This window comes from Seriola aureovittata, chromosome 4, assembly GCF_021018895.1.
Source record: "Seriola aureovittata isolate HTS-2021-v1 ecotype China chromosome 4, ASM2101889v1, whole genome shotgun sequence".
In the NCBI taxonomy this organism is placed as follows: domain Eukaryota; kingdom Metazoa; phylum Chordata; class Actinopteri; order Carangiformes; family Carangidae; genus Seriola; species Seriola aureovittata.
The window spans coordinates 8,764,575-8,777,613 of NC_079367.1; the positions used below are offsets into that span (position 1 = coordinate 8,764,575).

Here is a 13,039-nt window from a genome sequence, read left to right on the forward strand (position 1 = left end):
TTAAAGGCACTATAGATAAAATATGGCTCTTTACTGACATCTAGGAGCAGCTGTAGGAAACATACATTTTTTTTTACGTCTTACTTTTTAAAGAAAATTCTCTATTGATATTTCACTTACAAACTCACTCACCTTTACAAACTCTTGGATGAAAAGGTGTCACTCCAATCATGCTAGGAGGAGTGCTAAAACTGTGTAGTTTGTAAGTTGTAAGTTTATTCTCCAAACACTATTTTATTTGTGGGAAAACTGACAGACGGCAAAAACAAAACAGGACACATTATTATTATTATTATTATATACACAGTATTGTTTGGCCTATATAAAATGTGCTGTGATGAGAGGATATTTGCTGTTACACCAACAGCAAACACTGGCTAGCGCACACACATACCTGAATTAGCTTAATCATACTTTCTTATAGATTGTAGTGTGATTACATTTACAAATGGAAGTCCTGCTCATATTCTAATCACCTTAACATAACTTCTAAACTATTTACAACTTTATGCATAAGCCTAATAATCTAATTCTACCCTATATCGAAACCTGACTTTCGTCTTTTTTGCCAACTCTGCACCACTATCATAAATCCTCAAGCTATGTCTGCCTTTTAAATACTACACCACTAATGTCCACCTGAGTTTCATAAGAACAAATCATGTGTAGAGCAAGCAGTGAGTAATTCAGGGAGCCTGGGAGATTTAACTATTCCCAGTTGAGACACTGAGGTCGGCTGGTTCTGCCTGTTTGGAAAGCTTGAAAGCTCAGCAGCCATTCGTCTAATAGAGGAGTGACCGACATTCATCAATAAATATACATAGGCTGTAGGAAGGATAGAATCGGCCAATTGCACAATCATATCGTGTCCATGAATTTTGACTGCATGTAAATGTGCATGTTCCTTTTGGAGTTGTATATATTTTTTTTTTAATACATGTTTTCTTGTGGATCAAGCCTTATAAATTTAGTTCAATATGAAGATACATATGAAGTGGAACATACAGTATATTATTGGGCACTTCCCAGCCACATACTGTACTGTAGGCATCTGTGGTATAAGGAGGGGTTAAACAATCAATTCTTGATAAGTTACTCAAAGCATTTTTTAGCTCTTAACAAGCATAGCCAGTGAGCTGTAACTAGTGGAAAGAAGTTTGGGCATGTAATCAGTACATCTCAGGCCATCCATCTTGACATGAGTTGAATTACCTGAGAGGACACGGTCTGGGTCCTCTGAGTATTAGCCTCAAGTCTTGTTAGCAGTGCAGACAGGGTCCGTAGTAAATGGAGCGCCGGGTATTGACGGGGCCTGTCATTACCTTTCTCTGGGAATCAGCCGAAGTGCTCCGTCTCCCTCTGAGGCTCTCCATCACCTCAAACAGACCTATTTATAGGCCAGAGTAACGGCCCTGAGGGGGAGTAAGAGCAAGAGAGAGAGAGGTGGAGAGGGAGGGAAAGAAAAAGAAAAGGAGAAAAAGAGAAGGTGACAGCCAGATAGACAGAAAGCAGACAGCTGACTGCAACTACAGGATAGTTTGCTGACACCACAGTAAAAATTCAGTAGTTTGCTGACACCATAGTGTCTCAACAGCTTGACAACAGATTATATATAAGTAACTCTTTCAGTGTGGAAACACAGTTAAAAGAGTGATGTGCACTGCTCCATGTGCTAAAAACAGGTATATCATTGTGTCCCGTTTAATCTAAAGTAAGCTAATTCTTTGAGTTTGAGAAATTTCAACTCTTAACTATATAAAACTAGTTTGAGCTTGTTACATACTGACAAACTGTAGCGATAAAACCAAATGAAATATTAGATGACAATGGAAAACAGTAAAAAAAAAAAATGTAAATCCTCACAGCTGTTGTAGTTGAAGACCCGAGACAGTTGTAGCCCAGAAAAACATTTTCCCTGAAAGCCAATATGTTATGCTCTGAGCCAAAACATTAAAATTAAATGAAATAACGTCATACACTCAAAATCTGTGCTTATCCTCAATATAATAATTGTGTTTTAGGTTTACAGCTAAATATAAATAAATATAAATAATGTAATACAGCTCCCAGCTTGTGATAATATATATAGGTTGACAGTAATAGAGGTAGTCAATGCAAAAGCAGTTTTCTGAGAGAATGCATCACTTTCATTTAACAGACTATCAACTATGTTTTATCACCGGCATGTTTGGTAAAATCAGGGGCAGCTCCTCAGAAAGTGAATGCGGCTCTTATTCTTCTACCCAAAATGAAAAAAAAAACACCAGAACACTGAATGACTGAAGCAGAGATGGTTGTACAAAAACAGTACAGCTAAATTATTCTGACTCTGCTGGTTTGTCACATTAGATGTCTGTTTTTATCTTCCATGACAGAGAGCAAGAAGACTGCAGTGGCTGGGCACAAAGCTGCCTCATAAATCACTCAGTGTTGTGTATTTTTGTTTTGGAGGAATTCAAAGTGTTACAAGCTTTTATTATGACTTTGTCTTGTCTTTCTTACAAAGATAGACTGTGCAGCAACATTACATGCTGCAAAGTGTCCCTCTATCTCTTAGGATAAATGAAGCATGATAAAATGATCCAAACGTATGTTTCTATCACATGAAGGAATAAAGTTATTAATCATGTTTAATTACATTTTCAAAACAAATTCTAGTATGCATATGAAATAATTTCATTGTTGGTGGTGAGCATAAAAATGCTCATTTTTAACCACAAATGTATTTAATATTTTAATTGAAGTTGTCCATTGAAATTATGTAACCCTGTGTCATTTCACCCAGCTTTTTGAGTCATATTTCAGTATGAACAACTAAAGTTTCAACATTTACATCACGCTTTTTCTGCTGACACACTAATTAAGTCTAAAAGTAGGTGGCATTAAAAAGACTTAATTGCTAACCACGCTTGTGCACAGTTCTGTTACAGCTGCAGCAGTAAGGTACAGTACAGAGCAGCAGGAGTTCACCTCAGCTGCCACACACTGACACAGATGCAGAAGACTTCAAATGACTTCTCACAATAGTTTGCAGTTGACAAAAAAAAAAAAAAATCCTGACAGGAATTGTTGTAATTAAACTTCCATCACAGTGCTGCTATGGAGGACATTGCTATTGTTGCCACCTATTCATACGCACAGTCTTACTCACTCTTTCATTCCAGCACCAACACTAACTATTTGTGACTTTGGTACATACTGTCTTTTATTCAATGTACACTTTTTAAATCATTTCTTAATGAAAACTTAAACAATCGACATGATAAATTCATTTCCCAGAGTGACAGTGCATCCCTCTAAATAACTATATGAAATATTGTTATGTTTCCTTCCCAAACCACAAAGCTCTATGCTGCGTCACAATAGTGGCACAACCAAAATACTTAATATACTGTATATTGAAATTATATTAATTTGTGACCTTTAGGGCTGCAACAATCAATTGTTTTCATTATTGATTAATATGCAGATTATTTTTTCAATTGATCACTTAATCCATGAAACATACCTAAAAAATATTTATTTGTCATACGCCTTAGTGTACTGACTTTTTATGACTGACTATGACTTTTTATGCCTTTCTATACTATAATAGTATTTTTTTTATGAATTACTATGACTTTTTATTCCTTACTGTACAATGATGTATTTATGCCTAACTATACTATTACTTTTTATGCCTAACTATACTATGTCTTTTTATGCATTTATATACTATGATGTTTTTATGACATTATTATACTATGACTTTTCTATGCCTTACTATACTATGACTTTTTATGACTTACTATGCTATAACTTTTAAACTTACTTATATACTTAATATATGTTAACATTTCAATGACAAAGAAAAGCAGATCTTCTCATTTGAGAGGCTGGAATCAGCAAATATTTTTGTATTTTTTGTCACTAGTTTTGCTTGAAAAATGACTGAAGTATTTTCAAAATAGTTGCCAATAATTTTTTGTTTCATCTCTGATATTCTTAACATATCAACTGATGGTGATGTATTACTGATACAACACCCTACCTTTACTTTAATGTATCTTCAAAAGACACTTCATTTGAAATAGTGTTTGCAAGGAAATTGCAACGTCCATCAGCTTAATTTTGCTTATCAGTTAGAAAAGTACACTTTTAATTAAATAGAATTTATATAATCAAATAGAATTTTAATCAAAATCCCAAAACCTAAATAACTCCAGTACTTTCGTATTGTTTAAATACATAATCCACAGACTCCAGTGGCAGCAATGGGTGACAGTTCTGTTTTATCTTCTGTGCACCCTTAAGGACTGATTACTGTACCTGGATGCCTGCCTTTGTTTCTCTGGTAGAATTTGTGATTTCTTTTCTTTGTATTGCCACTGTTACCACTCTGAAACACGGTCACTTCGTCTCTGTGGGCTTCTCCCTAAGTGGGGCAGGAAACAGAGCTTAAATGCACACATAGGCATGCACAAACAAACCGAAGCAACAACAATAAAAACTCTGCACAAACACATCATATTCATCAGTATGGGGCAAGGAGGAACTTTTCTTGCGTGTTCATTTGTTTGGCTGCCAGCAGAAGAGGGATTTGTGCTGCTTTACGCCGGCTGATATTCCCACCAGAAGCAGCAGGCGGAACACTCATTTTCACATTTTCAGTATAGATGGGAAAGTGACAAGCCTCTTGACATTGCCTGCAGAGAGCCTGATTTATGCTTCCTTTTGATTCAAGCCAAACCTGTGTCTGTAAGGGAAGCAGGCAGGTGATGTTTGAGCAAAATGGTGGATAGATTCAGTCAAGGCCTGGCTACAAAATACCTGGCAACAGTTGAGACAGCGTGGAGGATGGTACTTAGAGGAGCTCCTCAGCATCCAACAGCAGTTTATTTTTAACTGAACCCAGGCGTTAATGTAGGAAAAAAACAGTTTTGCCGAAAAACCACATGTAGGACACGTAACGGAGAGAAAAATAATGTAATGAGATGCAGTGTTGGCCAAAAAAAAAACAAAATTCTAGGAGCGCAATCACATGGACACATGCATATAAGTACTTGATCTCTCTTCCATTTCATTAACACCCAGTGCTCATTATGACCTGCCATCCTGCCAAATCTTATCTGGATGCCTGGCACAGTCGTTTTCCCTAAAGCTCAAATCTATGGATTCCCATAAGCCCCCAGCCTGCTTCATGCTGTTCAAACTCTGCTACTCTCTGATCCCCTGAAATGACCACAGAGCAGCTCATCAGATCACACAATCTAACACAGCAGCTCATATGCACCAGGACGTGCCATAAACAAATACGCATATGCAAACTAGGGTGTATATAGAGATGAATATAGACATTTTCTGTATGCATCCAGGCACTGTACCCTATTGATACACATGTTCAATACTGCACATGCGCTTGCACACGCCTTTACTTTAAAAAGACCTTCTATCAGACACCAGCATCATTATTCCTGCTGCATTGGATTTGATTAAATGACTGCTGTTTCTAAACCTTCCACTACGCTCATTATAAAAACTTATCTTTGCAGCAGCTCCTGCAAATGGCACTCACTGAGAGGCAGACAAAGAAAAGGGCGGCAAGATCGTTTGATGTTGGGAGATTAAAGGACAAAAAAAAAAAAAGGAAAAAAAGAGCAGGATGGCAGTGCTCTACCTTGAAGAATCTCCTCAGCCAACCAGCGACCTGAGCCACTTGCTCTAATGGTTTGGCTCCTTCAAACCCTCTTGGCACTGTTCGCATTTACTCCCTTTAAAGATGGTTGTGTGTAATCATCTCATTGTAGGGCAGCTGCTGAACAGCATGTGTGATCTGCCTTCATCTAACAGTGTGTCAGTTGCACATGGCACAGCAGCTTGGTCAACATTCACCGTCTTTTAGAATGAATAATCACGGCAGCTCTAAAAACCCTCCGTCCATGCTCTGCTGTAACTCTGGCAGCTAATGCTCGAATACTGTGTCTCACTGTCATGTACACTTTTCAGATGACTAATCCGCTCTCTCCTCTCCTCCATTTCTCTTTCTGACTCTCCTGTCGTTAGATGAGATCGACTAGGAAAGTTTCAGTGTGGCCTGTGGCCTTTGTGGGCGGCTTGCGGTACGAGTCCCCCAAGGTCAATGCAGCTGGAAAGGTCTACGGTTGGAAGACGGTGTTCGACCCCCATCGGCCCTTTGCCATCGACATGGCTGGCTTTGCCATCAACCTGAGACTCATCCTCTTCAAGCCACAGGCGTATTTTAAGCTTCGTGGGGTGAAGGGAGGCTACCAGGAGAGTAGTTTGCTCCGGGAACTTGTCACACTCAATGACCTGGAGCCCAAAGCAGCCAATTGCACTAAGGTAATTTACTCTTTTTATGTGTAATCCTGTTAAGCAGCTTGACGGGAGCAGTTAGTAGTTCAGGGATTTGCTAAACTGTGTGTAGATAGTAAAAACTGGTTTTGAAGGAATTAAACTTGCTTTAAGTATTTAGGTAAAAGTAAAAGTACCAATACATGAATGTAAAAATACTTATACTTACACATTATAATCTTAATCGTAAAAAAGTATCTTCAGGAAAATGTAGCTCAAGTATCAAAAGTACAGTTCAAAAATGGACACAGGGACTGATAGATTTACACAACTTAATTTTATTTAATTGTACAGATACGTCAGTATGTAAGCAGAAGTTATTGTGGCCAATGTGGAGCCTTTTTTAACCTCTTTATATACTGTTGGGTAGTAGTACAGGGTCCCCAACCCAGGGGTCTGGCCCCTCCAATGGATCACAAGATAAATCTGAGGGGTCATGTGATGATTAATCATGTATGAGTTCTGGTACACAAATCTGATTTCATTTAAGCATACAATAACAAGCAGCTACATCTAATCTCTGCTCTTTGTAAGGACGTGCCAAACAGCTTGGGAACCACTGGTTTAATCTCTTGTTAGTTTATCATGTGTTTTGGATGTAAAATCTTAATCTGTGAAATAATGAGCAACTATAGCTGAAAAATATATATTGTGGAGAAAAACTGCAACAATATTTTCCTTTTAAATATAGTGGAGTAGAGGTATAAAGAAGCAAAGTAAAGTATCTCAAAATTGCAATTTGCAGAACTCGAGTAAATGTGGCTGTAGCTGGCTGTAAAACCAAATTAAGTCACTGATCAGGAAAACATGACAAATCGTCAGTTGTTGATGCCTCAAACTTACTTGATTCAGCTTCGTGAGCTGGAGGAAAAAAAATCAACACATTCATGAGGCCACTGGTTTGAGCATCATCACATATGTTCCTGTTACTGGGCAGGAAATCAATGTAGTTCCATGGCCTGACTACCATGAAATACATGATGATGTTCCGATCGGTCAGGATGTAAACTAGTGTAAATTTGTTGCTGAAAAGTTGGATATCATTGATTTTATTTCTTGCTCTGCCCACATGCATTTGCACACACACACATACACACACACATACACACTCATACATTTGAGCAGGAGGCTTGAGGGTCGCAGAAGCAGCAGCAACGTTCTGCTCCATGCCCACTCCACCATCCCTGCTTGTGGCCCTTGGTCTGGGTCACTACACTGAGCCTCTCTCTGCGCAAAGAGAAGTCAGCCAGAGGGCTTGAGCTAGCCAGTATCCACCCTGCGATCACCCCTACACACACACACACACACACACACACACACACACACACACACACACACACACACACACACACACACACACACACACAGACAAAGAATGAGAGACAGAAAGAAGGGAGAGGAAGGGAGAGAGAGACACTTTCAGCCAGCTTTTTCTCCTGCTCTCCCCTAGCCATTCAGACGGGTAAATGAAAAGAGGGGATTCAGGGAATGGCTGAGAGAGCGGAATTGGAGTTTTTGCGGGGTTGGGGTGGGGGGGTAGGGACATCACACAGATTACAGATGAGCGTGGGGACAGAGAGAAGGGGTGGCAGGGAAGGAGGAAGAAAAAAAAAAGGAAAGTCGTGCATGGGCATCTCTCTTTCTTATAATTTATAACTTCAGATGCCAGGGTGACTATTAACCTCCCCCTACACCTGAGCAAAGTGGGAGTGGGCTCATAGCACATTTCAAACATGCCCTATGCATAATTCATGGATGCCGCTATGGCGAGATGAAAGGAAGAAGGGTTCCGACACAGAGGAGAGAGGGGAAAATGAGCTTGACACTTTCAGTTTTTTTTTTCTCTCCCCTTCCCCTGTTCCCCTTGATATCCTTTTCCTGGATGTTTGTCCAGTCTCTGGGGCCAAATCAACGCAGTATGAAAGCTTGATAGCACAATAGCGAAGAGCTGCTGCGGAGGCAAAAGGCTCACAGATACTGTTTTGAAACATTTTCAGTCGACTGTCATTTGAAGGTAGCCATTATCCTACGGTCAGGAGAGGCCGAGCTGAGAGGACTGTGTCATATTATTATATGTAAGATAACACACTCCTCTTTCCTCCCTTCTAATGCATGGTTCATGCTCAAGTAGCTCTCTACACACAGATAGACCATGTGGCAGTGTGGTGAATGTACCATTGGATCTATGACCGGAATTGAATGTTTTGAAGAACATGAGGCAGAGTAGGAGCTCAAAGGGAGAGCAGACTGAATGAGAGCATTAAGGGAACAGCATGTTACTAATGTTAGTGTGGTTTGTGTTTCCAGATACTTGTTTGGCACACGAGAACGGAGAAGCCTGTCCTTGTGAACGAGGGGAAAAAAGGATTCACAGACCCCAATGTGGAGATTTGACTGTTTTCCCTCAGGTCCCCGGTAAATAATTATGCTTTATAAAGTATGAAATAGCTTCTGGTGAGGTGAACCCCCTTTTCTCCATCAATTTTATTTTTGAATGAAGTGAATTTAGAAGGGGAAATGGAAATGTGATCATTTTCACCTGGTCTCATCTCGTCTGACTACAAAAACAGCAGGTGTTTCTAATATTTCCTAATATCTTGTGCTTTCATTTTTTTTTATGTGCTTTCTGTTAGGTGTAATTACCTCAGATATCTGTGCTTTATTAAATATCACCAATGAAATGAACAGGTTCAGTGAGCATAAATGAAGCCTTAGTGCTCGTTTTCAGCATATCTCAACCCTTTCTGTTGCAGGTGGTTAGCCTTGGACCTGCGGAAGCGGAAATCGCCCAAGTCTCTTGATAAGTGCAACCAGTGCTCTTGTCTTAATCGTCAGAAAAAAAAAGGAAGCAGGGGCCTTTGAAGGAGGATTTAATCCTCTCGACTGAATCTGACATTTTTCAGATATGGACTACAACAGTACAAATGTATCATATTAAAGCACAGATTAGTAAAAGTTGGCATTTTTTTGTCAGGACTGAAGTGCAGAGGAGACGACATAAAGGACGGTGCGGACAGTCAGGACACTGCACCTTAGGCTGAGGACAATGTAACAAAAGAGACAGCACAACACGAAAGGCATACAGCCAGCGAATTCAACCAAACATGCAGGTTAAAGAATATCCTTCACCTCAAAAAAAGGAAAAAAAACATGGAGGAAATGAAACACATTTTGTCTGGACATGTCTGCACATGGTACAGGAGAGAAATTCCTCTTGCTTTTAAGGACATGGCCTACATCATCAGCCTGGATAAAAACTCGACTCCAAGGACAAATATGTCTCATGTGGATTTTCCTTTGAGCAAACACAAACATAGCAAGGGAAGGAATGTTCTTTTGATAACTATGAAATGTTTGCTTTAATTTAATTTAATTGGTTTGGGTGTTTTGCAAGCTCTTGACTTACTTGCTAGTTCAATACTACTGACTCTTACCTACATTTACTCTTGAGTTATCATTGTTCATTTTATAGCATCATTATAAGTCATGTATTTAAGCCACCTGTAAACTTGGAGAGAGACTGCTGTTTGAGATGTTCCCCTTATCGTGCTCGAGAGCTGAAACGTACATGTACAACAACAAAATCCTAACACTCTTCTTAGCACTTAAAAAAAATACACAAACGATGTTCCTTTGTGGCAACATGTGTAAATAGTAATCCAACATGAGAACAATCAGAGGATTAATGACAAATTTTGACAAAAGCATTGTAATTACTGTATTTATATGTGGAAAAAAAAGTCTCTTCTCTCCCCGCTCCCAGTGAATTCCTCAGTGACACACGACAAGGCACAGGTTCATGCTAGGTTCAACACGTGGGAAGAGTAATAGCACACCACCACTTTCAATTGGTAATAGAAACTCCAGTTTGTGACACATTCATAAGGCATAGCCAAGAACATCAAGTCAGCTACACGAAAGGCTCACGAACGCTGACCTAATCCTCATGTTAGCTTTCGCATTCAGTGTCATTTCTGAGGTTGTGGGGAAACAGTGTGTCATCTTAGTGAGTTAATTATTTCTATGCACGCTCATATACATGTATGTACACGAGCCACAGGTTAACAAGGGTCCGCTGTTAGTAAAAAAAAAAAAATATATGAGTCGAGAATATGGTTTCACTAGGCTTGACAGTCCCTCTCCTCTCTGAAAAATACACTTTAGATAAAAAAAATTAGATGCTCAGGCTACATCTGCTGACTTTTAGTACAACTCACCTCCCAACAGCTGGTGTAAATTATGAATAATAGATTAAAATAATTTATGCATGGCCCCAAAATATTTTTATTTATTTATTTATTGTTTTTAACAAAAACTTCCACTTATGAAATAAAACAGTACATGCTACTCGGAAGTGACAGCAGACTAGAGAAAAGCACAACAATAGTGAAAGTCTTATTTTCGCTGATGACTTGGAAGCAATGTCGCCATCTTCAGTATTGTGGACTGATGTCGGTATCTCCTGGTTTCTTTTTGTATTAGCATCCATCTGTTGTACATTAACTGGATCAGAGAAGGGAGTCACTGAAGCTCTAACGATAGACATCAGCTGTGACGCTGTACGCCTGAACACTGTAACAAAGTTATTCTACACCTCATATAATAGAATCTCTCCTCTACTTGATAAATCATCCGTCTAGTGCAATACACAGTGGTGGCTCTTATCTAACATTGCCCGGCGGAAGTAGCTGGAGATAATTCAAACACTGAGCCTCTGTACTGGTGCCAGATTATCTCAGTGTACCCCTACCTCCCCACCTCCCCACCCCTCCAAAACACACAACACAAACTACACTGCTGCAGTATGAAAACTTACAAAGACGTTACGGCCTCTTGGGCTCATCAGCCGGAGAAACCGTGTTATTACATATTTCACTTGGAATACGATAAGAAACACATTCAGACAATGGCTGTGTTGTATCTCGCATCAAACTGGGTGTTTTCGTTGACTGCATGATATTAAACTGCACAGGGTTCGGCCATGGAGATCACAGACTGTCTTTGGATTTGTTCTATTCTTCAACTTGCCTCCCATTATTTATTAAAGATCAAATTTAATATATTTATGTATTTATTTCAAGTGTGGATGTGCAATTAAATCATAGCAGTGTTCGCCCTTAAATCTGTATTTTCCAGCTGCTCTCTAAAACAGCATGTGCATATACGTTATACTGTAGACAGGGATTATCATGTAGATCAGTCATAGGTTAGCGATACCAACAAGCAGACACACACACACACACCATCTACTTTACAGCACTGCTGTGGATTTAAGTTCTTCTTGAATGGTTATTATCAGATGTTAATCTAAATGAGTGATGAATCCACCTAAAGTATTTTTTACACTGAAACAAATTTAGAGTTGTAGTCTGAAATGGAAAAACGGCAGCGTGTAAACAACTTAAATTGAACACTTTCCTTTCAAAAAAAAGCTGCATAACTTGTTTTCGTTTTGTGCAAACAAGTTTTCCTGGATGTTGCAGTATATCATTTACTTGTCGAGTGGACCTAAAATCCAGCTTTTCTTCTAATCCTAAGTGTTGCTCTGGTAAAGATGCAGGCAAACAAACGTCATGTGGCGTACAGATCAATATGTGGTTGGATTGGTTAAATAATATTCTGTTACTCCCTATGGTATGTCCTGAAGCAGCAGATCAATCCAAAGGGCTTCACCTTGAAAGTGATGTTATCACAACGTTGTCTGACATCTGATTTGAAATGTCTCTGTTTCCAACAGATGACGCATCGTGCAATATCTAATACTCTAAGAATTAGTCTACTACATATGCATCAACTTTAGCAGTACAGGTTATCCAGTATTTAATGTCAGTGAGCGTTACCCTCTGAGGGCTTCTCTAAGGCACAATACACTTTACACACAAATCCTCTCTTTTCCTCATCCCCACTGTCATCTTTCACAGCCTCATGTGATTCACATTTTATGCATGTGACTCTTAAGGTTGTTTATTTGCCACAGCAGTTCTGTCTCAGAGAAAGATGTATTAGTTGAATCAAGAGAAATAATAAACAACTGAGAAGAATCTCACCTGGTCCCGAGTGTTCTGTCCGGTGGACGTCTTTACACTGTGTGTTGTATGATGTGTGTGTCACATCTGGCCTGTGGGCATGTGTGGAGAGCCTACATGCATGTTGTACACAGCGAACCTTTCATAATTCTACAAATACGTTTAGTAAAATAACACTCATTGTAGAATTCCTTGATATTTTTATAAAGCTTTGACTGGATAGGGTTGCCCCAACAATCCATACAAAGATTTATGCGTCAGGTCGTTCATAAGTCCTAAGTAACAACTAGCTAGTCTCACTGTAGCAAATCACAATCAGGTTGCACCATAAATGCATAAGGAATAGCTTGTTAAAACTTTAGTAATGTATAAATAAGTTAGTTAAGCTAAATAAGCTGGATGGGAAGTTAGCTAGCAGTAACATAACTTTAAAAACATCTTAAGGAGCCAAATGATATAACCTACATGCAAACTCTTCCTAAATGTATGTATGTTTTATTTAAATATACATACATGAGGAAATTTTGTTTTAGCATTAGTAGTATTCATGCAGTTTAAATTGAGGGCAAATGTGCGATTACAGCCTAAACACATATCAGGTTAGCGGAATCATTACACTAATCTTACCAGCGTCATGGTCTATTGTGTAATGTTTTGTAATT

General features: G+C 39.0%; 1 protein-coding gene across 3 annotated transcripts in view; it reads left to right on the top strand.

The window, feature by feature from the left end:
• b3gat1a (beta-1,3-glucuronyltransferase 1 (glucuronosyltransferase P) a) overlaps nucleotides 1-12,392 on the top strand; it is a 72,663-nt gene extending 60,271 nt beyond the window's left edge. For all 3 annotated transcript variants that reach the window (XM_056373863.1, XM_056373862.1, XM_056373864.1), the window contains 3 exons: nucleotides 6,043-6,339; nucleotides 8,659-8,766; nucleotides 9,105-12,392. In XM_056373863.1, the coding sequence (XP_056229838.1) occupies nucleotides 6,043-6,339; nucleotides 8,659-8,745 (384 nt within the window). In that variant the 3' untranslated portion in view covers nucleotides 8,746-8,766; nucleotides 9,105-12,392. The remainder of the gene's footprint in view (nucleotides 1-6,042; nucleotides 6,340-8,658; nucleotides 8,767-9,104) is intronic.
• The last annotated feature ends 647 nt before the right edge of the window (nucleotides 12,393-13,039 follow it).